Genomic DNA, 22291 nt, shown 5'->3' on the forward strand with positions numbered 1-22291 from the left:
ATTTTAAATTAGATAGAGAAAAGTGAGGCTTGGCCAATATTTGTTCCCTCAATCAATATTTGAAAAAACAAATGATTAAGTTCTATCACATTATTGTTTGAGAGAGCTTTCTATGCATGCAATTGGCTGCTGTTTTCAACATCACAAGATGAACTACAGTGCAAAACAAAGTACACTTAACTGATTATAAAACGCTTCATGACTTCTTGAGATTATGAATGATGTTTCATAAAGCTATCTTGTATATAAAAAGATGCACTAGAGACAGTGCAATAAAGCTCTGCAAAGATAAGGTTAGAACTGAAGGCAGGATTTCCCCGTTTTCAGCTGAAGTGTTTTGGTGAAAGATTCACAGATCCAGTCTTGCATGGCTCAGAGTGACTTTTCTCATACAATTGTCTGCTCCTCACCTTGTTACGAATGCATCCAAGTGACTCAGCAGCTTTTTTTATACAGCTGGAGAGATGGAAAAGCTCATCGCTGGACGGCCTTTCCAGCATTCACTCTATCGACAATATATCTAAAGCCCAGCTACCCACCACTTCAGATGTTGCAAGTCAGGAACTGGCTCTAACGTTACTATCCCTAAGGATATGGCTCAGAAAGACAGGTTGGTTGCCTGGAAGTCAGGGACCTTCAGGCCCTGATGCATGGAGTAATGGAGACTAGCTACATTTTTTTCCAGCAGAGTTATTAAAAAGTTCACTTATTCAATGTGGATGTCGCTGGCTGGGATGGATCATCCTAAGTACCCTTGAGAAGGTGAAGGTGAGGACACTGCAGTCCACATGTAGGTAGACCCACAATGACATTAAGGAGGCAATTCAAGGACTTTGACCCAAAGATACTGAAGAATCTGAATGAGTGGCCTGGAGAGGAACTTGTAGGTGGTGGTGCATCCATATATCTGCTGCTCTGGTGATTAGATTAGATTAGATTAGATTAGATTAGATTACTTTACAGTGTGGAAACAGGCCCTTCGGCCCAACAAGTCCACACCGACCCGCCGAAGCGTAACCCACCCCTACCCCTACATTTACCCCTTACCTAACACTACGGACAATTTAGCATGGCCAATTCACCTGACCTGCACATCTTTGGAGTGTGGGAGGAAACCGGAGCACCCGGAGGAAACCCACGCAGACACGGGGAGAACGTGCAAACTCCACACAGTCAGTCGCCTGAGGCGGGAATTGAACCCGGGTCTCTGGCGCTGCGAGGCAGCAGTGCTAACCACCGTGCCACCATGCCACCCACTGGTGCTTCTGGATGGAAAAGGTTATGGACTTGGAATGTGCTATCTAACACTTTGGTGAATTTTTACAGTGCATCTTGTTGATAATACATACAGCTGCCACTGAAAGTTGCTGGTGAAGGCATTGGATATTTGTGGATGTGGTGCCAAATCAAGCGACTGCTTTGTCCTCTTTTGTGTCAAACATTTTGAGCGTTACTCGTCCAGGCAGGTAGGAAGTATTCCATCACACTCCTGATGTGTGCCTTGTCGATGCTGGACAGGCTTTAAGGAACCAGGAGGTGAGATGCCTCTGATCCAACTCTTGTAGCCACTGTATTTATATTGCTAGTCCAGTTCAGTGGTCAATGGTAACCCATCAGATGCTGATAGCAAGGGAACTCAGTGATGGCAAATTCATTTAATGTCAAGTAATGGTAGGAAGATTCTCTTTTGGAGATAATCATTGCATTTTTGTGGTGCAAATGTTACTTGTCACTTGACAGCGCAAGCCTGGTTATCCTCCAGATCTTTAAAAAAGCCAAAAGAACGGCAGGTGCTGTAAATCAGAAATAAAAACAAAAATTGCTGGAAAGCTCAGCAGGTCAGGCAGCATCTGTGGACAGAAATCAGAGTTAATGGTCTGAGGAAGGATCATTTGACCCGAAACTCTGATTTCTCTCCACAGATGCTGCCAGACCTGCTGAGCCTTTCCAGTAATTTCTGTTTTTGTTATTGTCCAGATCTTGTTGTATTTGAACATTGACTACTTCATTACCTGAAAAATCATGAATTATACTGAATATTATGCAATCATTGGCAAACATCCCTATTTCTGACCTTATCATGGAAAGAAGGTCAGATGGAGCAGTTGAAAATGGTCTGGGAGGAGGCCACCTTGAAGAATTCCTGCAAGTATGACATGGAGCTGAACTGATTGACCTCTAAGAAACAAACTGTCTTGTGTGCCAGATATGACTCCAAACAGCACAGAGTTTGTTCCCTGATACCCACTGATTCCAGTTTGGCTAGGGCTCCTTGATGCCTCACTCCATTGAATGTGGCATTGATGGGAAGAACTGTCATTTTCACCTCATCTCTGGAATTCAGCTCTTTTGTCCATGTTTGAACCAAGGCTGTAATGAGGTCAGAAGCTGAGTGGCCACAGGCTAAACCTAAACTGAGTGTTACTGAGCAGGTGTTGCTTAATAGCACCGTTGATGACACCTTCCAAGACTTTACTGATGATCGAGAGAAGTGTGATAGGACATTAATAGGCTTGTTGGATATGTCCTGCATTTTGAATACAGAACATTGTCCGAAAGATGCCAGTATTTAGCTGGAGCAGCTTAGTTAGGGATAGGGAAAGTTCTGGAGCACAAGTCATCAGGATTATTGCTGAAATATTAGCGCAATGAAGTCTATCCCAAGATCTGAATGGACTTTTGGACTGCCAGTTGATAAGCCCTTTAACCATTATTGGACAAGACTTTGGAACTGAGCAAGGCCCACGCCCTGACTGACTTTGCAGGTCAACTCAAACTGAGCAAGGCCCAGCCGCTGGTCTGAAATTTCCACGGTGGCCTGACCAACTGAATTGTCATCCCAGGATTGGTTGCACTTGACCCAATAGATTGACTGCAAGGATATAGATCCATGGAATCTAGGAAATCAAAGTGTCTGACTGACTATGACCAATCATCTGGATTGGAATCAGACAAACTTTTTTACATAATGTAACAAAGCCCCCTCTTTCATCAGACTGCACCCTTTTGACTTTCAGACATAGTCATTAAGTTGAAGCAATGCACAGCATTTGCCATTTAAGCTGCTGGGGCATACTGTAGCTGTGATATAGTGCCATACAGCAACATGTCCACTCCCTTTGACAGTTTTTTGCTCACCACCATGACCAGCTGGATGCCTTTCCCACTGCACTAAAAGACAAGAAAGTGCCAAGTTAGAAATCAAGCTAAGAGCTAGAAGATGTATCCTTTGTAGATGCCTGAGATATGGCTTTGTCACTGTGTGTAACATGATCCAGCAGAAGTTTTCAACTTATAGGCGACCCTTTACTCCGAAGAAAAGTGTGAAGGACTGGAGTGGTGTAACAGTTTATCTGAGTGCCACCGTAGGTGCAGGGAGGCTGGTAGTTTGCTGCTACCAGTATGTCAACAAAACCTTAACAAAGATAGCGGCCACACAATATGGGAGTGTGCAATACATAATGCTGGAGACACAGATAGATGATGCCAGGACTAACATTTAGTGAGCCGTGCCCGTCAGGTATCTGCTTCATTTTTACATATCCGGAACTTAAGATGTTTAGTTTCTCAGGAAGAGGAGGAGATTTGGATATGGCAAAGAAACTAGGTGAGTGTGGCTGATGACAAGACACAATGCATAAAAATAGTCGTAAGAATCTGAAGTTGTCTTTCAAAGCTGGAGGGGAAAATTGCAAAACCTTTTCCTGACGTCCAGGTTCAAGATTTCTACACTCTTCTTGAATTTTGTAAACTTCCTCAGTATTGCAGGGAGGGGAAAATACAGCCTGAAATGTTTACAATCAGGAAAGGGTGAACCAATTGAATCTCTTCTCTTCAGAAGATTGATAGGTAATCTGAAAGAGTTAAATTATAAAGGAGATTTGACAGGGTAGACAGGGGTGAGTTGTGGCTATTTGTGCACAGTTGAAAACCAGATGGTCCAAATTTAAGGCAGTAACTAGTAAATCCAATCAGGAGTTCAGGATAACTCCCTTCTCTATTGGTATAGGAAGTTCACCACACAGAGCAACTACCACAAACTGCATAGATGCCTTTAAGGCAGCTGGTACCTGGGAATAATATGCTGAAATGTTTAAGTGAAATAGGGGTGGGGGAAGCTCATACAGAGTAGAAACAATGAGATCAATCCACCAAGTCAATTGACATTTACTTGTGCTATAAATTCTTTGTTGATCTTTTAAAATCATTCTTCTGAATTACTTTAGCAAATATTGTCTTAGACTGGCATTATTCTCATTGGAGTTACATCAAATCTAAACCTGTATGGAAAAACCTATTCAGCACTTGATGGAACCATCAGTGTAACTTCGAATAGATTTACTGCAAAGAAACCAAGTTGGTGATGGTCTCCAGCAACCCACAACTACCACACTGAATATTTATTGGTTTTTGCTGATCCTTTTACGTAATTCTGCTGTTAATGTTCTGCACAGGAACAGCTCTTGTAATTTAATAAATAAGGACCTCACCAAAAAAAAATGCATATTCTGATAGTCATTATTTTATGATCAGACTGAAAATTCAAACTATTACATCTTGCTTTCAGATAGCAGCAGCCCTGAAAGACAAAACTTCAAGCAGCCTGTACAGTGGTAAAGACTGAACAATTTCAATTTCTAAAATTAATCTATAACCATTGTTTCCTGATAGCAGTTGCAGTATAGTTAACGTTAAGATAATTGATGCTGTGCAAGAAAGCAAGTTTTGTCATGGAAGGTATCAGTAGTCAGCAAGTTTCATCTGCAATTTTTTTTATACACAACTTATTAACTTTATGCACATGAAAACTTATCTGTCACACAGTTCAATTCCATAGTCTCTCTGGAGAGAATCATTCTTAATTTTTCTCATCATTTGCCCACAAGGTTTTGCATCATTGGCATATTTATCATATTACAAAAACTCAGTTGCCAATCATTCACATTGTAAACAGATTTCTGCAAAGATTCCTGTGGAGCTGCACTCTCGCCAACTTGTCTTCAACTGCCACATCAGTTAGACTACTGACTATTCCACAAGCTTTAAGATGTTTTCATTAGCCACACATGAGGAAATTTGCGGAAGGCTTTCTGAAAATCTGTTACATAAGAATAACAGTCATAAATTAGCATTCTTAACTCCTCAAAGAACTGCAGAAGGCTTTTAAGTTATGGTGCATTATGTCTCAAAATGAGGAGTAGAATTTCACACTGGTGTTCCAACAGATTTGCAGGTAGGAAAGGGCCTATAGAATTCCTCTAATGACCATCCTATCACCCTTTGCCTCCTCTTGACTTCTTTGCAATTTTATGTGGGTCAGGTGAGGCCTAAGGCGGCCTATAAGCCATTGTCCTAAGTCTGGCTGTTAAGTGACCTAATAATTGCAGCAAAACAAATTAATATTCATCCAGTATTGTTTCTAATTTTGTAGGCAAATCATACTTTAGTTTTAGAAGTGAACTTGCCCTGAATCGGGGGAACTTTTAAAATGATTTTAAGTCCTATCTGTGATTATAGTTTATCCTGACCCTTAAGTGGACACTTCATTCTGCAAAAGCCAGTCCAAAGCTGGTCTCAGCTCCTGATGGCTTGCTTCCCTTTTCCACTTGTCAAATTCGAATCCATGAACTGACTCTGGTGCTGATGGTTTCTCTGGAATCCTTTCCTTTAGTCAAAGGCAAATCTTCCAGCTTCGTTTAAATCTTCCTGGAATTGGTCTTTGCAATCAAAGTGTGAGCTCTTACCTATATTCTATGTGGTAAACAATACACATCGGCTGCCTCTATCCCTCTACCCTCAAATTCTTGTTTGCCTTGTCTGAAAGGTTCAAGAACATTCTGAGGAAATCCTAACAAACATTACAATAGCTTTCCATTACCTGTTTCAGGGGTGGCGTGGTGGCTCAGTGGTTAGCACTGCTGCCTCACAGCACCAGGGACCAGGTTCAATCCCAGCCTCGGGTGACTGTCCACATGGAGTTTGCACATTTTCCCAGTGTCTGCATGGGTTTCCTCCAGGTGCTCCAGTTTCGTCCCACAGTCCAAAGATGTGCAGGTTAGGTGAATTGGCCATGCTAAATTGCCCACAATGTTCGGTGCATTAGTCAGAGGCAAATGGGTCTAGGTGGGTTAGTCTTTGGAGGGTTGGTGTGGACTTGTTGGGCTGAAGGGCCTGTTTCCACATTGGAGGGAACTGAATCATTTCCCTTCCACGTCCACAGCAATGTGAATCACACATGCTTTGTATCTAGAACAAATGCTGATTAATTACCTTCTAAATCCAAGTCCATTCTTTCTTGGAATGAGTAGAATCATTCATGAAATCGGATATTCTTAACAGCTCATTGTGAGACTTGGGAGACCAATAGACTATACAAAGTCATCAGAGATGCCCTTATTCCAGAGTGTGAATATCTTGTACTTTCTTCCCAGGATAAATAACCTGGGTCACACTTTAACTTTTCGATAACCAAGCAGCCCAAGCTTATGTCAGGGAAGAAGTGAGAACTGCTCATATGACCTCCTTCATTCCTCCATTTTACCCAAAATGAAGAGTCATTCACAAACATAACAATTTATAAAGTTAATACTTTTAACAATACTAGCTTACCATTAGTGTTAAACACAATCCGTTTATCTGACAGAGATCCACTGAAATGAAACAAGAGGAGGAGAAATATTATTACAATATATTTTCAGTCAGACATTTAAATAGAGTAAACACAAATGACTTCTATCCCAAATGGTAGGTTGGGCTCAGTGCTCTTACTCTTTTGTAGCTTCAAGCCCTGCTACCAGATTTTAGTGCACAATCTAAGACAACACTGGAGTGAAATACTAAATAAATTTTGACTTGCTCTTTTTCCTTTTCCTTTCTTTAAGGTAATGAGAGACAAAGATGTGTTTGCGTAGAACTACTTTAAGCGGAGTTACTCTGACTGTAGTGATTCCCTGGGGCAGATGGCACAACAAGCAGTTATCTGCAAAGTCCATGCGTTGCTTGGCAACAATATCAATGAGGAAATCTACAAGGGAGTGCTGATAGCAACCTGGAGTACCTTCTGCCACTGAAGAGTCAATGTAAAGCTGTATAGCTCTACTTGAAGAGATGTTGCACAAGCTAATTATTCCCAATCTTCTAAAAAATTATTACTGAAAATGATACATTTGATTCAATTCTCAACAACAATTTTTGATTTCCAAGTTGCCTTGGATTAAGGGGCTGTGGGGAGAAACTAAACATTTCAATTTATCTTAAAATATTTTGCTACCATAATAAATTTATTTCTTCATTAACAGATTTGAATCTGAACTTGAACTGAAACAAAGGAAACTTATTACTTACTCTTTTGACAAAACACCATTTGCCAGGATACCTGGATATCGACTCAGACCTTTATGCTGAACAACGTCTATATTGCCACCCAGTCTGTCTAGTATTACACCAGCATGAATGGCAGCTTTGCAAAGGGCCGACGTCTGAAAGAAACAAGGTTAGTTAGATGGGCAACTTCAATGTGCTAATAAATTGGTTATTTCATTTACAAAAAGGTAAACAAATATTTCATAATCAAAGTTTCCCATCTTTTGCATTATCCTGTTTTTGAGCATGATAAATCGATTCTTGAGATCCTGGGACTACCTCCATTGGAATAGGGACAGTTAAGGGGAAATCCAAAGTTGGTAAAGAATTTCAGTCTTGCCAAAGTGGTAACACTTCACTTCAGAAGCTTCAGTTCAAGTCCCACTCTAGAGTGCTGAACCAATAATTCAAGTTTCACTCCCAAAACAGTACAGAGAGGGCGCTGCCATTTAGATGAAACATTAAATCTTAGCATAATGTGCATTCTAAGGTGGATAAAAATATCACACATTTGATTAAGACTAGGGACTACGCCTCCTATCCTGCTCAGTACTTACCACTTTAACAAATATCACTCCACCTACTGGTTTCCAGGAATGGTGACGCACAGTTAGGAAATCTCAGTTATATCGCAACCTCTGACACATCTCCTGACCTACTCCACATGTACAAAAGTTTGCTGAATTACAAATATTAAGTTGTCTCCTCATTTGTGTCAGCTGCTAAAATACTAGACAGCTGACAGGATGAGTAACGATGACCTTTGTCTAAACCACAACCTGTGGCTAAGAACTCCACATTCCAACAATCTTGTGTGGGAAGAACTGGCAATGAGGTATTGCTGAAACATTCACTCATGACTTTGTTTCCTCTAGAATTTACTACTCCAATGGTTATGTTCCTGATCCAGGAACACCTCAAATTTAAAATTCTCACTTTTTTTCAAAATCTCTCTATCCACAATCTGCAATCCCTATAATCCTTTGAGACATCTCGAATTCTTGTGTTTTATGCAGCCCAGACAATGCCTCCACATGCCTTACTTCTCGGCTCTGTTATGCCCTCTGCCTCGCTCTTTCTCCTCTCTTAAGGAGAATCCTTAAAGCTTATTACAAAAACAAGTTCTCACGAAAGAGAACTTTGACCTGAAATGTTAATTCTGTTTGCAGACGCTCTCTTGTCTACTGAGTTTTGGCAGCTTTCCTTTTGTGTTCAGTTAATTATTAAAATGTACCTTGCTAACCAATCTTTTGGACGCTTCTCCTAAACACTCATCATGTGAATCTGTGATGAAATTTGCAATAGTTTATTATTTTAAAAGGTGCCATGAAAATGTAAGTTGATGTTGTATTTAAAATATTATTCACCTTGTCAAGGCCTGTTAGCATCTTGTATGTTCCAATGAAGTCACCTCCTACACTGCTAAACTATAGCAGGACAAATCTAGCCTGAGCATCCTTTCTCATAAGCCAACCTGTCCATTCCATGTTTTAGTCTGGTAAACATTCTCTGTCCTGCTTCCAACACATTCACAAGCTTCCTAAAGTGAGGTGTTCAACAGCACGAGATGCAGTCTCACCACTGCTTTGTATAAGATTAGATTACATTACAATGTGGAAACAGGCCCTTCGGCCCAACAAGTCCACACCGACCCGCCGAAGCGCAACCCACCCATACCCCTACATTTACCCCTTACCTAACACTACGGGCAATTTAGCATGGCCAATTCACCTAACCTGCACATCTTTGGACTGTGGGAGGAAACCGGAGTACCCGGAGGAAACCCACGCAGGCACGGAGAGAACGTGCAAACTCCACACAGTCAGTTGCCTGAGGCGGGAATTGAACCCGGGTCTCTGGCGCTGTGAGGCAACAGTGCTAACCACTGTGCCACCGTGCCGCCCACTTAACTGAAGCATAACCTCCCTACTTTTGTACCAATTCTTCTCACAATAATTTATAATATTCTACTAACTTTCCTAACTATTTGTGGTACCTCTGCACTAGTCTTTTATGATTCACTGACTAGAACACCCAGATCCCCCTCTATCTCAGAGCTGTGCAATCTCCTACCGTTTGGATAATAAGCTTCTTTTTATTCCTCTTGCGAAAAAAAATGACCATTTACCCACATTATACTTCATATGCCAGATCTTTACACACTCACTCAACATACCTCTCTCCTTTTGTAGCCTTCTTACATCCTCTTCACAGCCTATATTTCTACCTATCTTTGATCAATTGCAAAACCTGGATCAGTTTCAGTATAGCTTTGAGCTCCCCATCATTTTATTTTCATAAGCAGGATCTATGAAATGAACAGTTAGAGAATTAAAAAGTAAAATTTTCTCATTTGTTACTCACATGCCTATATCCTTGAGAAAAATCACCAGAGACTTCTCCTATCACAGCTTTGCAACCAGCAGGACAATTCTTGCTAAAACAAACATGAAAAGTATCAAATTAATTTCTGTTTCCCTAAACGGCAGTATAACAGGAGGTCTGTTCCAGGTTTCGAATCAGAAAAATTCCAACATTCAGATTACTATGCTTTAAAAAGATCCTCAACCACAAAGATCTACTTATGTAGAAGACACTGCAACTCACTCGTCAAAGATGACATTAATTACTTGGCCTGAAATGTAACTCAAGGTTTGTAACAGGCTAAAACAGTCCTTGAGTTTAAAACTTATCTACACAAAGTACTTGGCTGAGATTCTAAGTTTGAAATGTTTTGGGTGTGAGGAACAATAGTTTTTTTAAAGAGATTGGTAGATAGGTTTCTTCAGAAATTGCTTCAAAACATACTTCTTTAAAAGGACTGGCATTCTCCCAATCTTTCCATCTCAAAGCAGATAATGTTACCTTCCAAAACTAATGCCTGAAAAATTTCCTCCTTTACTTTATGATGAGAATTCCATTCCATTGATAACCAGGCTCTTCAATCTGTCTATCCAATTTCCTGCACTGCCATTCACTTTTTTTCCCTGCCCTATCAAATCCATTATATTGTTTCCTCGTGTTCTTTCTTTTACCCCAACAGCTTCTATCCTTTACCATTTAGGTATGATCCCACAAATGTGTCTTCTACTTCATTTCTTGTCAATTTCTCCACCATCCCAAAACCTGCTCCCTCACCTCCCAGAGTTGCAAGAACTGTGAACAATGATTCCCTTGTATTTCTTACAATTTAATGCAATGCATTCACTGTTCACAACGTGGTCTTCCTTGCACGGGGTAGATCATTTACCAAACACCTTGCTATGCTTCACATGAGGCCTTGAGCTTCAGGTTGCTTGCCGTCTTAATTCTCCATCTCACTCAATTCTGACTTCAGCCTCATACACTGTTCCAACAGAGCCCAATGCCAGCTTAGAAACAGCACCTCACATTTTGATTAGACACTTCATAACCTTCTGAATGCTATGTGGAGTTCAACAATTTCTTCAGGGAGTAGATGCTCACATGAGCTCTGTCTGTTGTCAGTAACACTTTGTCGAGATCTACCTTTTGTTTTTTTAAAACTTGCAGCATCACCATCATTGTCCACCTGCAACACCCTTTTATCATTTAATCACACCTTCCTATCATTCTATCACAGATCTCCTTCACTGTTCTTTCCTCCAGTCCTCACAACCTCGGCTCTGCATTTGCCTATGATCTGCAATCTTCTTGCAGTTCAAATGAAAGCTAACTGGAAATGTAGATTCTTCATCCCTCCCCTCACCCATTTACTCAATAGTGATTAGACCTATCAGGTATTTCCACTAATTTCTGCTTTCACCTCAGTGATACTTTTGTGGTAGATGATGTAGCATTCACTCAGCACTTCACTTGTCTGTTATTCCAGAATATATTTTCAAATCATACAATGGAACCTGAAATCTATAACTGTTTTACACAATTAACCAAAAATCATGTTATCAGCTGGGTTAAATTACATTGAATGGTAAACGCATCATGACAATTGCATCATTTTCCAAATCAAAAATGTGAAGAGAGAAACGTGGGTCACTATATAGTGATCACAATATCCAAATTAATCCAACGAAGTACTTTAATTTGCTTAGATGCGAGCTATAAAGCACACATATTCTGAAGCAGAAAATTTTTCAGAGAAAGCTCAGTTAGTCTGACATTTCAGTAAAGAGTTTTAAATAAGTTGGAAGGCATTTCTCCAAGGTTGAAGAGTTAGAGGGAAACAATAAATTCATTAAAATCTGGCTTGATTGTCTTTGAGGAATCATGAATGTTTACATCACAAATGAAGGCTCCGTTTCTGTATTAGCCCGTAGAACGACTCACCAAGTGCCCTTCTTTTCCTTTTCCCCTGCAGCCCTACAAATCTTTGCATTTCAGATTATGATCCAAATTCCCTTTTGAAAGCCTCAGTTGAACAGCACATGAACAGGCTGTTCATTCCAGATCCTAACCACTCACCGCATGAAAACATTTACAAGTTGCCACTGCTTTTATTGCCAATTACTTCAGATTTGTACCCACTGGTGCTTCAACCCTCCATCAACAGGAACAGTTTCACCCTATCTATTCTATTTTGTACGCTGATCAAATTTCCAATCAGACTTCTTATCTCTATGGGATAAGTCTGGGCTGTTCTCCATCTTCACACATGTCCTGGGGCTCTTCTCATGAATCGTTTCTCTATCCTTTCCACTTTCTTTTTAAAATGTTTGCTTTTGTAATTTATACACATATTAGCAAAGTCCAGGCTACTGTAGATTTTATTAACTGTGCTTGCAATCTGTCCTGCCAGCTTCTATTATTTATGCAAATATATATCAGGTCCCATTGCTCCTGCACCTCCTCAGAATCGTAATTTTCAAATTTTCTGTTATCTCTCTATGTCTATCCACGAAAAATCACTTCTTGGTGCTAACTTTTACCAGAGTTTAGATTAGAGTGGTGCTGGAAAAGCACAGCAGGTCAGGCAGCATCCAAGGAGCAGGACCCCTTGGATGCTGCCTGACCTGCTGTGCCTTTCCAGCACCAATCTAATCTAAACTCTGGTTTCCAGCATCTGCAGTCCTCACATTTGCCTAGTTAACTTTTACCAGCCATTTCATTTCACCAACCTGTCGTTATCCTTTTGAAGTTCGACACTGTATTTCTCATGGTCCACATACTTGAAAGTTTTGTATCCTCCACAAATTTTGCTGTGTACATTGAGGTATAGGCCATTAATATCGATCAGGAAGAACAGACATCCTATCACCAATCCCTGGGGAACTCCAACATGTACCTTCCTTCAATTTGTAAAATAATTGCTTCACCATTAATTACACTTTATTTCCAGCCTCTCAGCTAATTTTTCATCCATTCACTGGACCTTTCATGCTTCTACCAGGTAATTATTTTACTCATGTGACAATGTTAGTCTGGTACCTCAGAGTTTTGAAAATTATTGCCAGAGATCCTAATGTCTTCTCCCTTACCTGCTTCAACAGCCTTGGCCACATGTCACCTGGGCTTGTGGATTTATACACTATGAGGCTGCTAAAACCAGTACTTCATCACTCTCTCTATGTTAAATTCTTTTAATATTTACACAGCCCTCAACCCTGATGTCTATACCTGTATCCTCCTTTTCCATTGTGAAGACTGATGCAAAGTATTCAATGAGTACTGTTCACATCCAGATTACCTCTATGGCACCCAGTGGGCTCAACTCTTTAACTTTCTTTTTCTCCCTTTACTCTATCCACCAGTGCTTTTTCATGCACGCTCTTACTTTTCCTAATTTCCATAATTAGTCCCTTGAACTTTTTATACTCCTCCTGGAACTCTCCATTATTGAACCTTCAATATCTGCCATAGCTTTGCTATCTTTCTTAATCCTAATCTTGACACCTAAGGAACTCTGGTCTTGGATCCACTCTGACTTTGAGGGAATATATTTGTCCTGGTACTCTCACGATTTCCCCCTTGAATGCCTCCTAATTCTCTAAGACAGTTTTATCTGCACGTGACTGCTCCTAGTTCACTTGCAAATTAATCTTTAATAATCAATGTTAATAAAATTTACCTTTCCTCAGTTTAGATTATTTTTACTTCTGGCCCATCCTTATCCCTTTCTAAAAGTAACCTAAATCTAGCTAAGCTATGATGACAGTCTCTAAAATGCTCCCCAACTGATATGCCTTCATTCTACCCCAGCTCATTTCAAATTTAATATCCAGAGCTGACCCCTCCCTTCTTGGGCTATATACTGGCTAAAAACGTTCTCTTGGATGCAATTTAAGAATTTTTTCCCTCCCTATTCTGCACACTATAACTACTCCAGTTAATATCTGGGTCATTAAATTTCTATGCCATTCCTTCCTTATTATTCTTAAACTTCTCTGAAATTTGATTACATATTTGATCCTCTATCTCTCCTTGACTATTTAGAGTCCTATGGTGACACCCAATGGCGTTTGCTCCTTTTATGTATTTCTTTTTATTTCTACTCACTTGCTCTCATTTAATCATCAAATAAAAGCCTCCTTACTGTTATAATTGATTCCTTGATTGCAAACCCTTGCCTATTCCTGATGACGCAAGTGAGTGAAGCTTTTGCCCAAAATGTCGATTTTGCTGCTCGTCGGATGCTGCCTGAATTGCTGTGCTCTTCCAGCACCACTGATCCAGATTCTATCATCTGGTCTATCTTATCTGAATGTTTTACAACCAGGAATGTTGAACTACCAATCCTACCCATCTTTCGGCCAAGTCTCAAACATAGCTATGATATCATACTCCCCAGTGTCTATCTGTGCCCTTAGTTAATCTACTTTATTCCTCAAACACCTTGCATTAAAATGTACTCCATTTAGAATTGAGATGAGCAAGGCTCTATCTAACCAATATTTCCTTTGCATCCTTGATTCACTCACTTGAGTTTTAATTCCATCTGAATCACTTGCTCCTCTGAATCCAAGGTCCCTGACAATTGAGTTAAATCTAAGCCAACAGCATTTGCAAACCTCCCCACAAGGATGTTTGATCCCGTTTCTTCTCATATGTAAGCCTTTCAATGTGTACAGTTCCCACCTCCTCTAGGAACAGTCCCATTGCCTCAGGAATTTAAATCCCTCTCACCTGCAACCTCTCCTCAGCCAGACATTCATCTTTTCTATCTTTCTTCTGTTATACTCACTTCTGCATGGTACCAGGAGTAATCTGAAGTTTACTACATTTAAAAGTCTTGCTTTTTGATTTATGACCCCTAACTTCCTATCATTAGTTTTCAGGTTCTCATTTCTCTTTCTTCTGATCTCACTGTTCCCAACATGGACCATGACCTCTGGTGTTTCACCCGTCTTCTTCAGAACACCCTATAACCATTCCATTCCACGACATCCTGGACCCTGGCAACAAGAAGGCAATGTACCATCCTGGAGTCCCATCTATAGCCACATAAATGCCTGCCTACTCTCCTCACTGATAAATCTCCTACCATGTTTTCCTCCCTGACTCTGATCAGCTGGACCACCCACAGTACCTAGTTCTGGTTTTTGGCTGGCCTCCGCAGAAAAACCTTCACTCTCACCAATTCCTAAGGCCAAGAGATAGTTTGTAAATGAAATGCAATCAGGGATTCCCTCACTACCTGCCTTCTGCCTGATGGGCATCCATCCCTCTCTGCCGGTAGGTTTTTAAGCTTCAAGGAGAGGATATCCTGAAACCTGTTATCCATGAATCTCTCAGCCACGTGAATGCACTACAGTGGTCTCCAACTGATGGCACCGCCTGTTCATGTGGTCATCCAAGAGTGACCAGCATTTCCCACGTAGTGCAGAATGTGCAAATCACAGGCTGGAGCTTCCCCTTAACAAAACAGAATACACACCATTCGCTGCTCATAGAATTCTAGAATCATAGAATCCCTACAGTGTGGAAACAGGCCATTTGCACTAAGTTCACACTGACCCTCCGCAGAGTATCCCACCCAAACCCATTCCCTATTACTCTACATTTGCCCCTGACTAATGCACCTAACCTACACATCCCTGAACACTGTGGGCAATTTAACATGGATAATTCACCTAACCTGCACATCTTTGGCTTGTGGTGAGAAACTGGAGCACCCAAAGGAAACCCATGCAGACACAGGGAGAATGTGCAACCTCCACACAGATAGCCACTCAAGGCTGGAATCGAAGCTGGGTCCCTGGTGCTGTGAGGCAGCAGTGCTAACCACTGAGCCCCTATGTTACATTAATCCTACTTAAGTACAGACTAAAACATTCTTCTTCTTGTTCAGATCTTGAGTTCTTCCAAGTCTGCTGCCAGTTTGTCTGCCTCTCTGTGAGAAACCTCACCCTTTCCTGCATCTCTCACTGATACTGACTAGTTGTCAGAGGGTCCTCACCTTGCCACTACTCTTCAACACAAGAGAACATATGAGCATGGGGATTATGCTGGAAGTGTATAAAATGCTGGTTAGGCAACAACTGGACAACCACGTGCAGCTCTAGTCAGCACAATACAGGAAAGATGTGATTGCACTATAGAGGGTGCTGAGAAGATTTACCAGGATATTGCCTGGGCGGCAGAATCTAAATGTGAGACAAGATTGGATTGGCTCCAATGGTTTTCTTTGGAGCAGTGAAGGTTTGGAGGGGTAATAAAAACAGGAAGTGCTGGAGAAGCTTAGCAGGACTTGTACCATTTGCAGAGATACAGCATTAATGTTGAATCTGACTGATTTACTTTACTCTGTGATCTATTTGGTCTTCTTTGTGCTCTTTCCTATAGTCCTGGCAGCAAACATCAAGTTCTAGACACTGCCAGAACTGTTGACAGAAACTCCAAAGGGGTACTTCATTTCACTGAGGGGGTCACAGAGTCTGAGGAAGTCTGACTCGCTACTAACGTAGCTCACCTGCGGTGCATGAGGGCTGCCATTCAGGCTTCACCAAATCGGCACCTGAGGGGCTGTAATAAGTGCTACATTAAAGACTTGTGAGCACATGGAATAAGAGGGACAGCTGCAACACAGGCAAGAATTTTATGGGGATATCACCAAAACACTTTGCCCTATGTAGTTGCTATCCTTCTTATAATTGAGCACACAAGTCTGTCATGTAGCATTTGATCAAATGCCTTTTGGCAGTCCTTATCCTCACATCAGCAGAATTATCCTCATCAATATACACTGTTACCGCATCAAAAAGACTCAACCAACTTAGTTAAACATGCTTTCCCTTGAAAAATTGTATGTTGGTTTTTCTTAATGATTGGCATTTGCCAAAATGACTGTTAATTTTGCCCCAGTTATCACTTTGAAAAGTTTCCCAATGAGGTCAAAATGAGTAACCTATAGCTGGGCTTATTTTTACATCCTGTTGTGAACATGTATGTCTTCAAGGTAGTAACAGGAAAAGACAGGGTAGATAAAGATAAACTATTTCCACTGCTTGGAGATTCGAGAACTAGGGAGCACAGTCTGAGAATTAGAGCCAGATGGTTCAGGAGAGATGTTAGGAAACTCTTCTGCATACAAAAAGTGGCCGATTTTGAAACTCTCTTCCACGAATGGCAATTGATGCTGCATCTGCTGCACCATTTGTGAATTTTAATTCTGAGAGAGATGCATTTTGTTAATCAAAAGGTATTAAAGGATGTTGGTCAAAGGCAGATAGATGGAGTTCAGCCAAAATCTAACTGAAATGCAGAATATGGTTGAGAGGCTGAATGGCCTACTCCTGGACCTCCATCCCCATCTGCCCAGTCTTCCAGCATCATCCAAGTCTCCAGAAGACTAGACAATTATGGCCAGTGGCTCTGCAATTTTTACTATCACTTTTCTCAGTAGCTTTGGATCTCTCTCATCCAGTTCTGGTGTTTTATTGAATTTAAGTACAGACAGCTTATGAAATACCTCTTCATTCTCAACTTTAAATGTTTCAAGTGTTTGAACTACCTGCCAGTTCACTGCAACCTGGGCAGAATTTTACTTAGTGAAGACAAACGCAAAATATTCATTTAATACCTCAACTGTGCCCCTGTCTCCATGAATGAGAAACAATCTCGCTGAAACATATAGATTTCTTAAGGAGCTTGACAAGGTAAATGCTGAGAGGATATTTCCCCTCATGGGATAGTCTAGGACTAGTGGGTATAGTCTCAGAATAAAGTCTCAGCATGTTTAACCAATTTAAGACTGAGATGCAGAGGAGTTCCTTCTTTTCGAGGGTTGAAGGCCTTTGGAATTACTTGCCAAAGAGAACTGTGGGAGCAGTGTTCTTGTGTATATTTAAGGTGGAATTGGAAAGAATGTTAATCAGCTGGGGAAATCAAAAGAAATCTTGGCATTTATTGCAAAAGGATTGAATTTTTAAAGTGAAAAAGCATTGTTACAATTTTAAAAGGCATCAGTGAGACTACACCTGGAGCACTGTGTCCAGTTTTGGTCTCCCTACTTGAGGGAGAATATGGTGACACTGGAGGCAGTTCCAGGAGATTCACCAGATTTATTCCAGAGATGAAAGGCCCTTCATGGAAGAAGCAGTTGAATAGTTTGGGCTTGGATTCACTGGAGTTCAGAATAATGAAAGGAGTTTCATGGAGTATATGAAATGCTGAAGGGGATTGATAAGATGGACATTGAATTGATGCTGCCTCTTGTGGGTTGGTCGAGAATAAGTAGTCATAGACATTGAGTGAGAGGAGGGAGGCTCAAAACTGAGATGAGGAGAAACCACTTCTCTCAGAGGGTTGTGAATCTGTGGAATTCACTGCCACAGAGTGCAGTGGAGGGAGAATTAATCAACAGATTCAAGAAAGAAATAGATATGTTTCTGATGAAAAGCAGGATAAAGGGCTATGGGGAGCAGGCAGGAAAGTGGAATTGAAACCAGGATAAGATCAGCCATAACCATGTTAAATGGTATAGCGGGCTCAAAGGATTGTATATTGCCTAACCCCACTTCTAATTCTCATGTTCCCATCAAAAGGGTTACGGAAAAAGGACAGGAAAATGGACATGAGAAATGGTGGATCAACCATGATCCTACTGAATGGCAGAACAAGATCAAGGCGCTGAATGGTCTACTCTTTGTTCATTTTTTCTCATGGACCTAGTATCATCCAGGGAACTCCAGACTTCCTGGTGCATTTCCTTACATGTGAAAGCTTCATGACTATATTTGAACTCTCGCTTTCTCAAGAGCAATACTTTCTTCAGTTACAAACTTGACTGCTAATTTTTCATCCAATTTATGAGTCAGATCCATTTTGTAAAATTCTTTCATGGGATATGGGTGTCATTGGCTATGCCAAGATTTATTGCCATTGAGAAGATGAGCTGGCTGCTTGAACCATTGCAGTCCATTTGGTGTAGGTATCTAGTCAATGACGTTTGGGATGGCCTGCTGGAATTTTGATCAAGCCAAAGAAGAAACAGTGACATACTTGCTAAACAGGATGGAGACTGAAATCAGAGGAACTTGCAGGCAGTATTGTTCCCATGTAGCTGCTGCCTTTCTCTTCCGAATCGTAATGGTTATCAGTTTGCAAGGTGCTGTCCAAGGCACTTTGGTGAATTTCTTGTACATGATAGACACTGTGGTTACTGAGCATCAGTGGTGGAGGGAGAGAATATTTATAGATTTGGATGAATCAAGCAGACTGTTTTGTCCATAATGATGTCAAGCTTCTTGAGCGTTGTTGGACCTGCACTCATTTAGGCAAGTGGAGTGCATTCCATTGCACTCCTGGTGCATACCTTGTTCATGAAGGACAGGCTTTGGGATGTCAGGAGGTGAGTTACCCACTGTAGGATTCCAAACCTCTGATGTACTTTGTCCTTTTTAATTTACTTGTGGGATGTTGGCATCGCTAGCTGGCCAGGAGTTCACTTATTGCCCGTCCTTAATTGCCCTTGAGAAGGTGGCGGTGAGCTGCAGTCCACATGCTGTAGCTCGACCGACAATGCCCTTAGCTCGCTGGCCAGGCGTTCATTTATTGCCCGTCCTTAATTGTCCTTGAGAAGGTGGTGGTGAGCTGCAGTCCACATGCTGTAGCTCGACCCACAATGCCCTTAGCGAGGGAATTCCAGGATTCTGACCCAGCAATACTGAAATAATTGTGATATATTTTCAAGTCAGAATGGTAAATGGCTTGATGGGATTCCCATGCGTCTGCTACTCTTGTCCTTCTAGGTGGGAGTGATCGTGGGTTTGGAAGGTGCTGTGTGAGGAAATTTGGTGAATTTCTGCAGTGCACACTGTGTAGGTGGGTGAGGGAACGCATGCTTATGGATGTACCATTAATCAAGTGGACTGCAATGTCCTGGATGTTGTCAAGCTTTTTGAATGTTGTTGAAGCTGCACTTATTCAGGAGAGTCATACTCCTAAGTTGTGTCTTGTAGGTGAGTTACTCATTGCAGTATTTCTAGCCTCTGACCTGCTCTTGTTGCTACATGACGTGTCCAGTTGAGTTTGTGGTCAATGGTAACCCCCCGGGTGTTGATAGTGAGGCATTCAGTGATGGCAATGTCATTGAATGTCAAGCAATGATGGTTAGATTGTTTCTTAATGGAGATGGTCATTGCCTGGCATTTGTGTGGTACAAATGTTATTTGCCTTTTGTTAGCCCAAACTTGTACATTATTCAGGTTTTTACACATTTGGATGTGGACTGCTTCAGTATCTGAGGAGTCATGAATGGTGATTATTAACAAACATCCCTCCTTCTGACATTATGATGGAGGTTGTATTATTTATGAAGCAGCTGTAGATGGTGAATTGTAGAATACCATTTTACCCTGTTGAAATTGGCTTTCCCTGATTAGTTATTTTTAAATTATTTTGTAGGATGTGGATATTTATTATCCATCCTTGACTGCCCTTAGAATGATGTTATAAATCACACAACATCAGGTTATAGTCCACAGGTTTAATTGGAAGCACTAGCTTTCGGAGCGCCGCTCCTTCATCACAGCCACCTGATGATGGAGCAGCACTCCGAAAGCTAGTGCTTCCAATTCAACCTGTTGGACTATAACCTGGTGTTGTGTAATTTGTAACTTTGTCCACCCCAGTCCAACACTGGCATCTCCAAATCATGACGTAGGATGATGGGTTATGAGCCCTCTTCTTAAGCTCTGCAGCCTATTGGGAGATAGGTACACTCACAGTACTGTTTGGAAGGCAGCTTTAGGCTTCTGACCTGGTAATAGTAAAGAACAGCAATATATTTACAAAGCAGGATGATGTGTAGATTGGAGGGGAACTTGCAGCTTGTGGCATTCCCATACATCGACTGCCTTGGTCTTTTTAGGAGTCAGCAGTCTCATGTTTGGAAGGTGCTGTTGAAGGGGCGTTGGTTGATGCAGGACATTGTTTAGATGGTATACATTGCTGCCACTGTGCATCAGTGATGAGAGGGATGAATGTTGAAGGTTAGGGATGAGGTGCCAATCAAGTGGGCTGCTTTAATCAGTTGCTCTTTCTCTGGGCATTCTTCCTTGCCATTCTCCATAATCAAACTTACGAATAAGTCTTACAACGCAATGATCATTGTCCTCAAGATATTCCTGATTGCTACTTGACCGTTCCAGCAATAAAGTTTCAACTTTGATCTCCAGCATCTGCAGACCTCACTTTCTCCTGCTACTTGACCCACTTGACCTTCCTCATTCTCATGAAATAGTTCGAGCAATGTCTGCTTTCTCATTGGACAGGAGTGGTATTACTGCAGAAAATTTACCTGAACACATGCTAGGAATTCTCTGCCCTTTACACAATGAGAACATGATGCCCAAGTTGTAGTGTCACTGGATTACAAATCCCACTAGCTGATGTTCTGGGGACATGGATTCAAATTCCACTAGGGCACTGATGGAATTTAAACACAATTATTAAATCTGGCAAATAAAGTTACTTTCAATAAATTTTGACCATGACACTTATCATCAATTATTGTAAAAGCCCAGTCTTTTTGTTTTTTTTTTAAATCTAGTCTACATGTGACTTGAAATCTACAGCAATGATTCTCAACTCCTCTCTATAATAGTCCAAGCGAACCATGCAGTTCAAGGGCAGTTGGAATAGGCAACAAATGCTTAGAGACCTTGATTAATACGGTCAATGGACTGAAGAGCGGCAGATGGAGTTTAATTTGAAAAAATGCAGGGAATTGCATTCTAGTAAAACAAACAAGGGCAGGACTTATGCAGTTAATGGTAGGACCCTGGGCAGTGTTGTAGAACAGAGACACCTAGGGGTCCAGGTACATAATTCTTTGAAATTTGCATCACATGTAGACAGGGTGGTTAAGAAAGTGTTTACATGCTTGCCTTCATTTGGGTATAGGAGTTGGGATGTCACGTTGAAATTGCACAGAACATTGGTGTGGTCACTTCTGGAGTACTGCGTCTAGTTCTGGTCACCATGCCACAGGAAGGATATTATTAAATTGGAGCGGGTTCAGAAAAGATTTACCAAGATGTTGCTGGACGTGGAAGGTTCGAGTTATAAAAAGAGGCTGGATAGACTAGGATTTTTTTCACTGGAACATAGGAAGTTGAGGAGTGACCTTAGAGAGGTTTACAAAAACATGAGGGGCATAGATAAGATGAATAGCAAGGGTCTTTTCCCTAGGGTGGGGAGTTCAAAACTAGAGGGCATATTTTTAAGATGAGAGAAAAATTTTAAAAAGGACATGAGAGACAATGTTTTAATACAGAGTGTGGTTTGCATGTAGAATGAACTGTCAAAAGGAGTGGTGGCTTCAGGTATAGTTACAACATTTAAAAGACACTTGGATAAGTACATGAATAGCTGAAAATGTGTTGCTGGAAATGCACAGCAGGTCAGGCAGCATCCAAGGAGCAGGAGAATCGATGTTTCGGGCATAAGCCCTTCTTCAGGAATGAGGAAAGTGTGTCCAGCAGGCTAAGATAAAAGGTAGGCAGGAGGGTTT

The 22291-nt window shown here is 41.1% G+C and overlaps 1 protein-coding gene across 1 annotated transcript in view; it reads right to left on the reverse strand.

Annotated features, from left to right (window-relative positions):
• Nucleotides 1-22291, reverse strand: part of dcbld1 (discoidin, CUB and LCCL domain containing 1) — a 101700-nt gene that overhangs the window by 21881 nt on the left and 57528 nt on the right. The window contains exons 5-7 of the mRNA XM_043675087.1: nucleotides 9727-9799; nucleotides 7345-7478; nucleotides 6610-6650 (exon numbers count right to left, since the gene is read on the reverse strand). Of these exons, the coding sequence (XP_043531022.1) occupies nucleotides 6610-6650; nucleotides 7345-7478; nucleotides 9727-9799 (248 nt within the window). The remainder of the gene's footprint in view (nucleotides 1-6609; nucleotides 6651-7344; nucleotides 7479-9726; nucleotides 9800-22291) is intronic.

The sequence above is a fragment of the Chiloscyllium plagiosum genome, chromosome 3 (assembly GCF_004010195.1).
Source record: "Chiloscyllium plagiosum isolate BGI_BamShark_2017 chromosome 3, ASM401019v2, whole genome shotgun sequence".
NCBI classification, from domain to species: Eukaryota; Metazoa; Chordata; class Chondrichthyes; order Orectolobiformes; family Hemiscylliidae; genus Chiloscyllium; species Chiloscyllium plagiosum.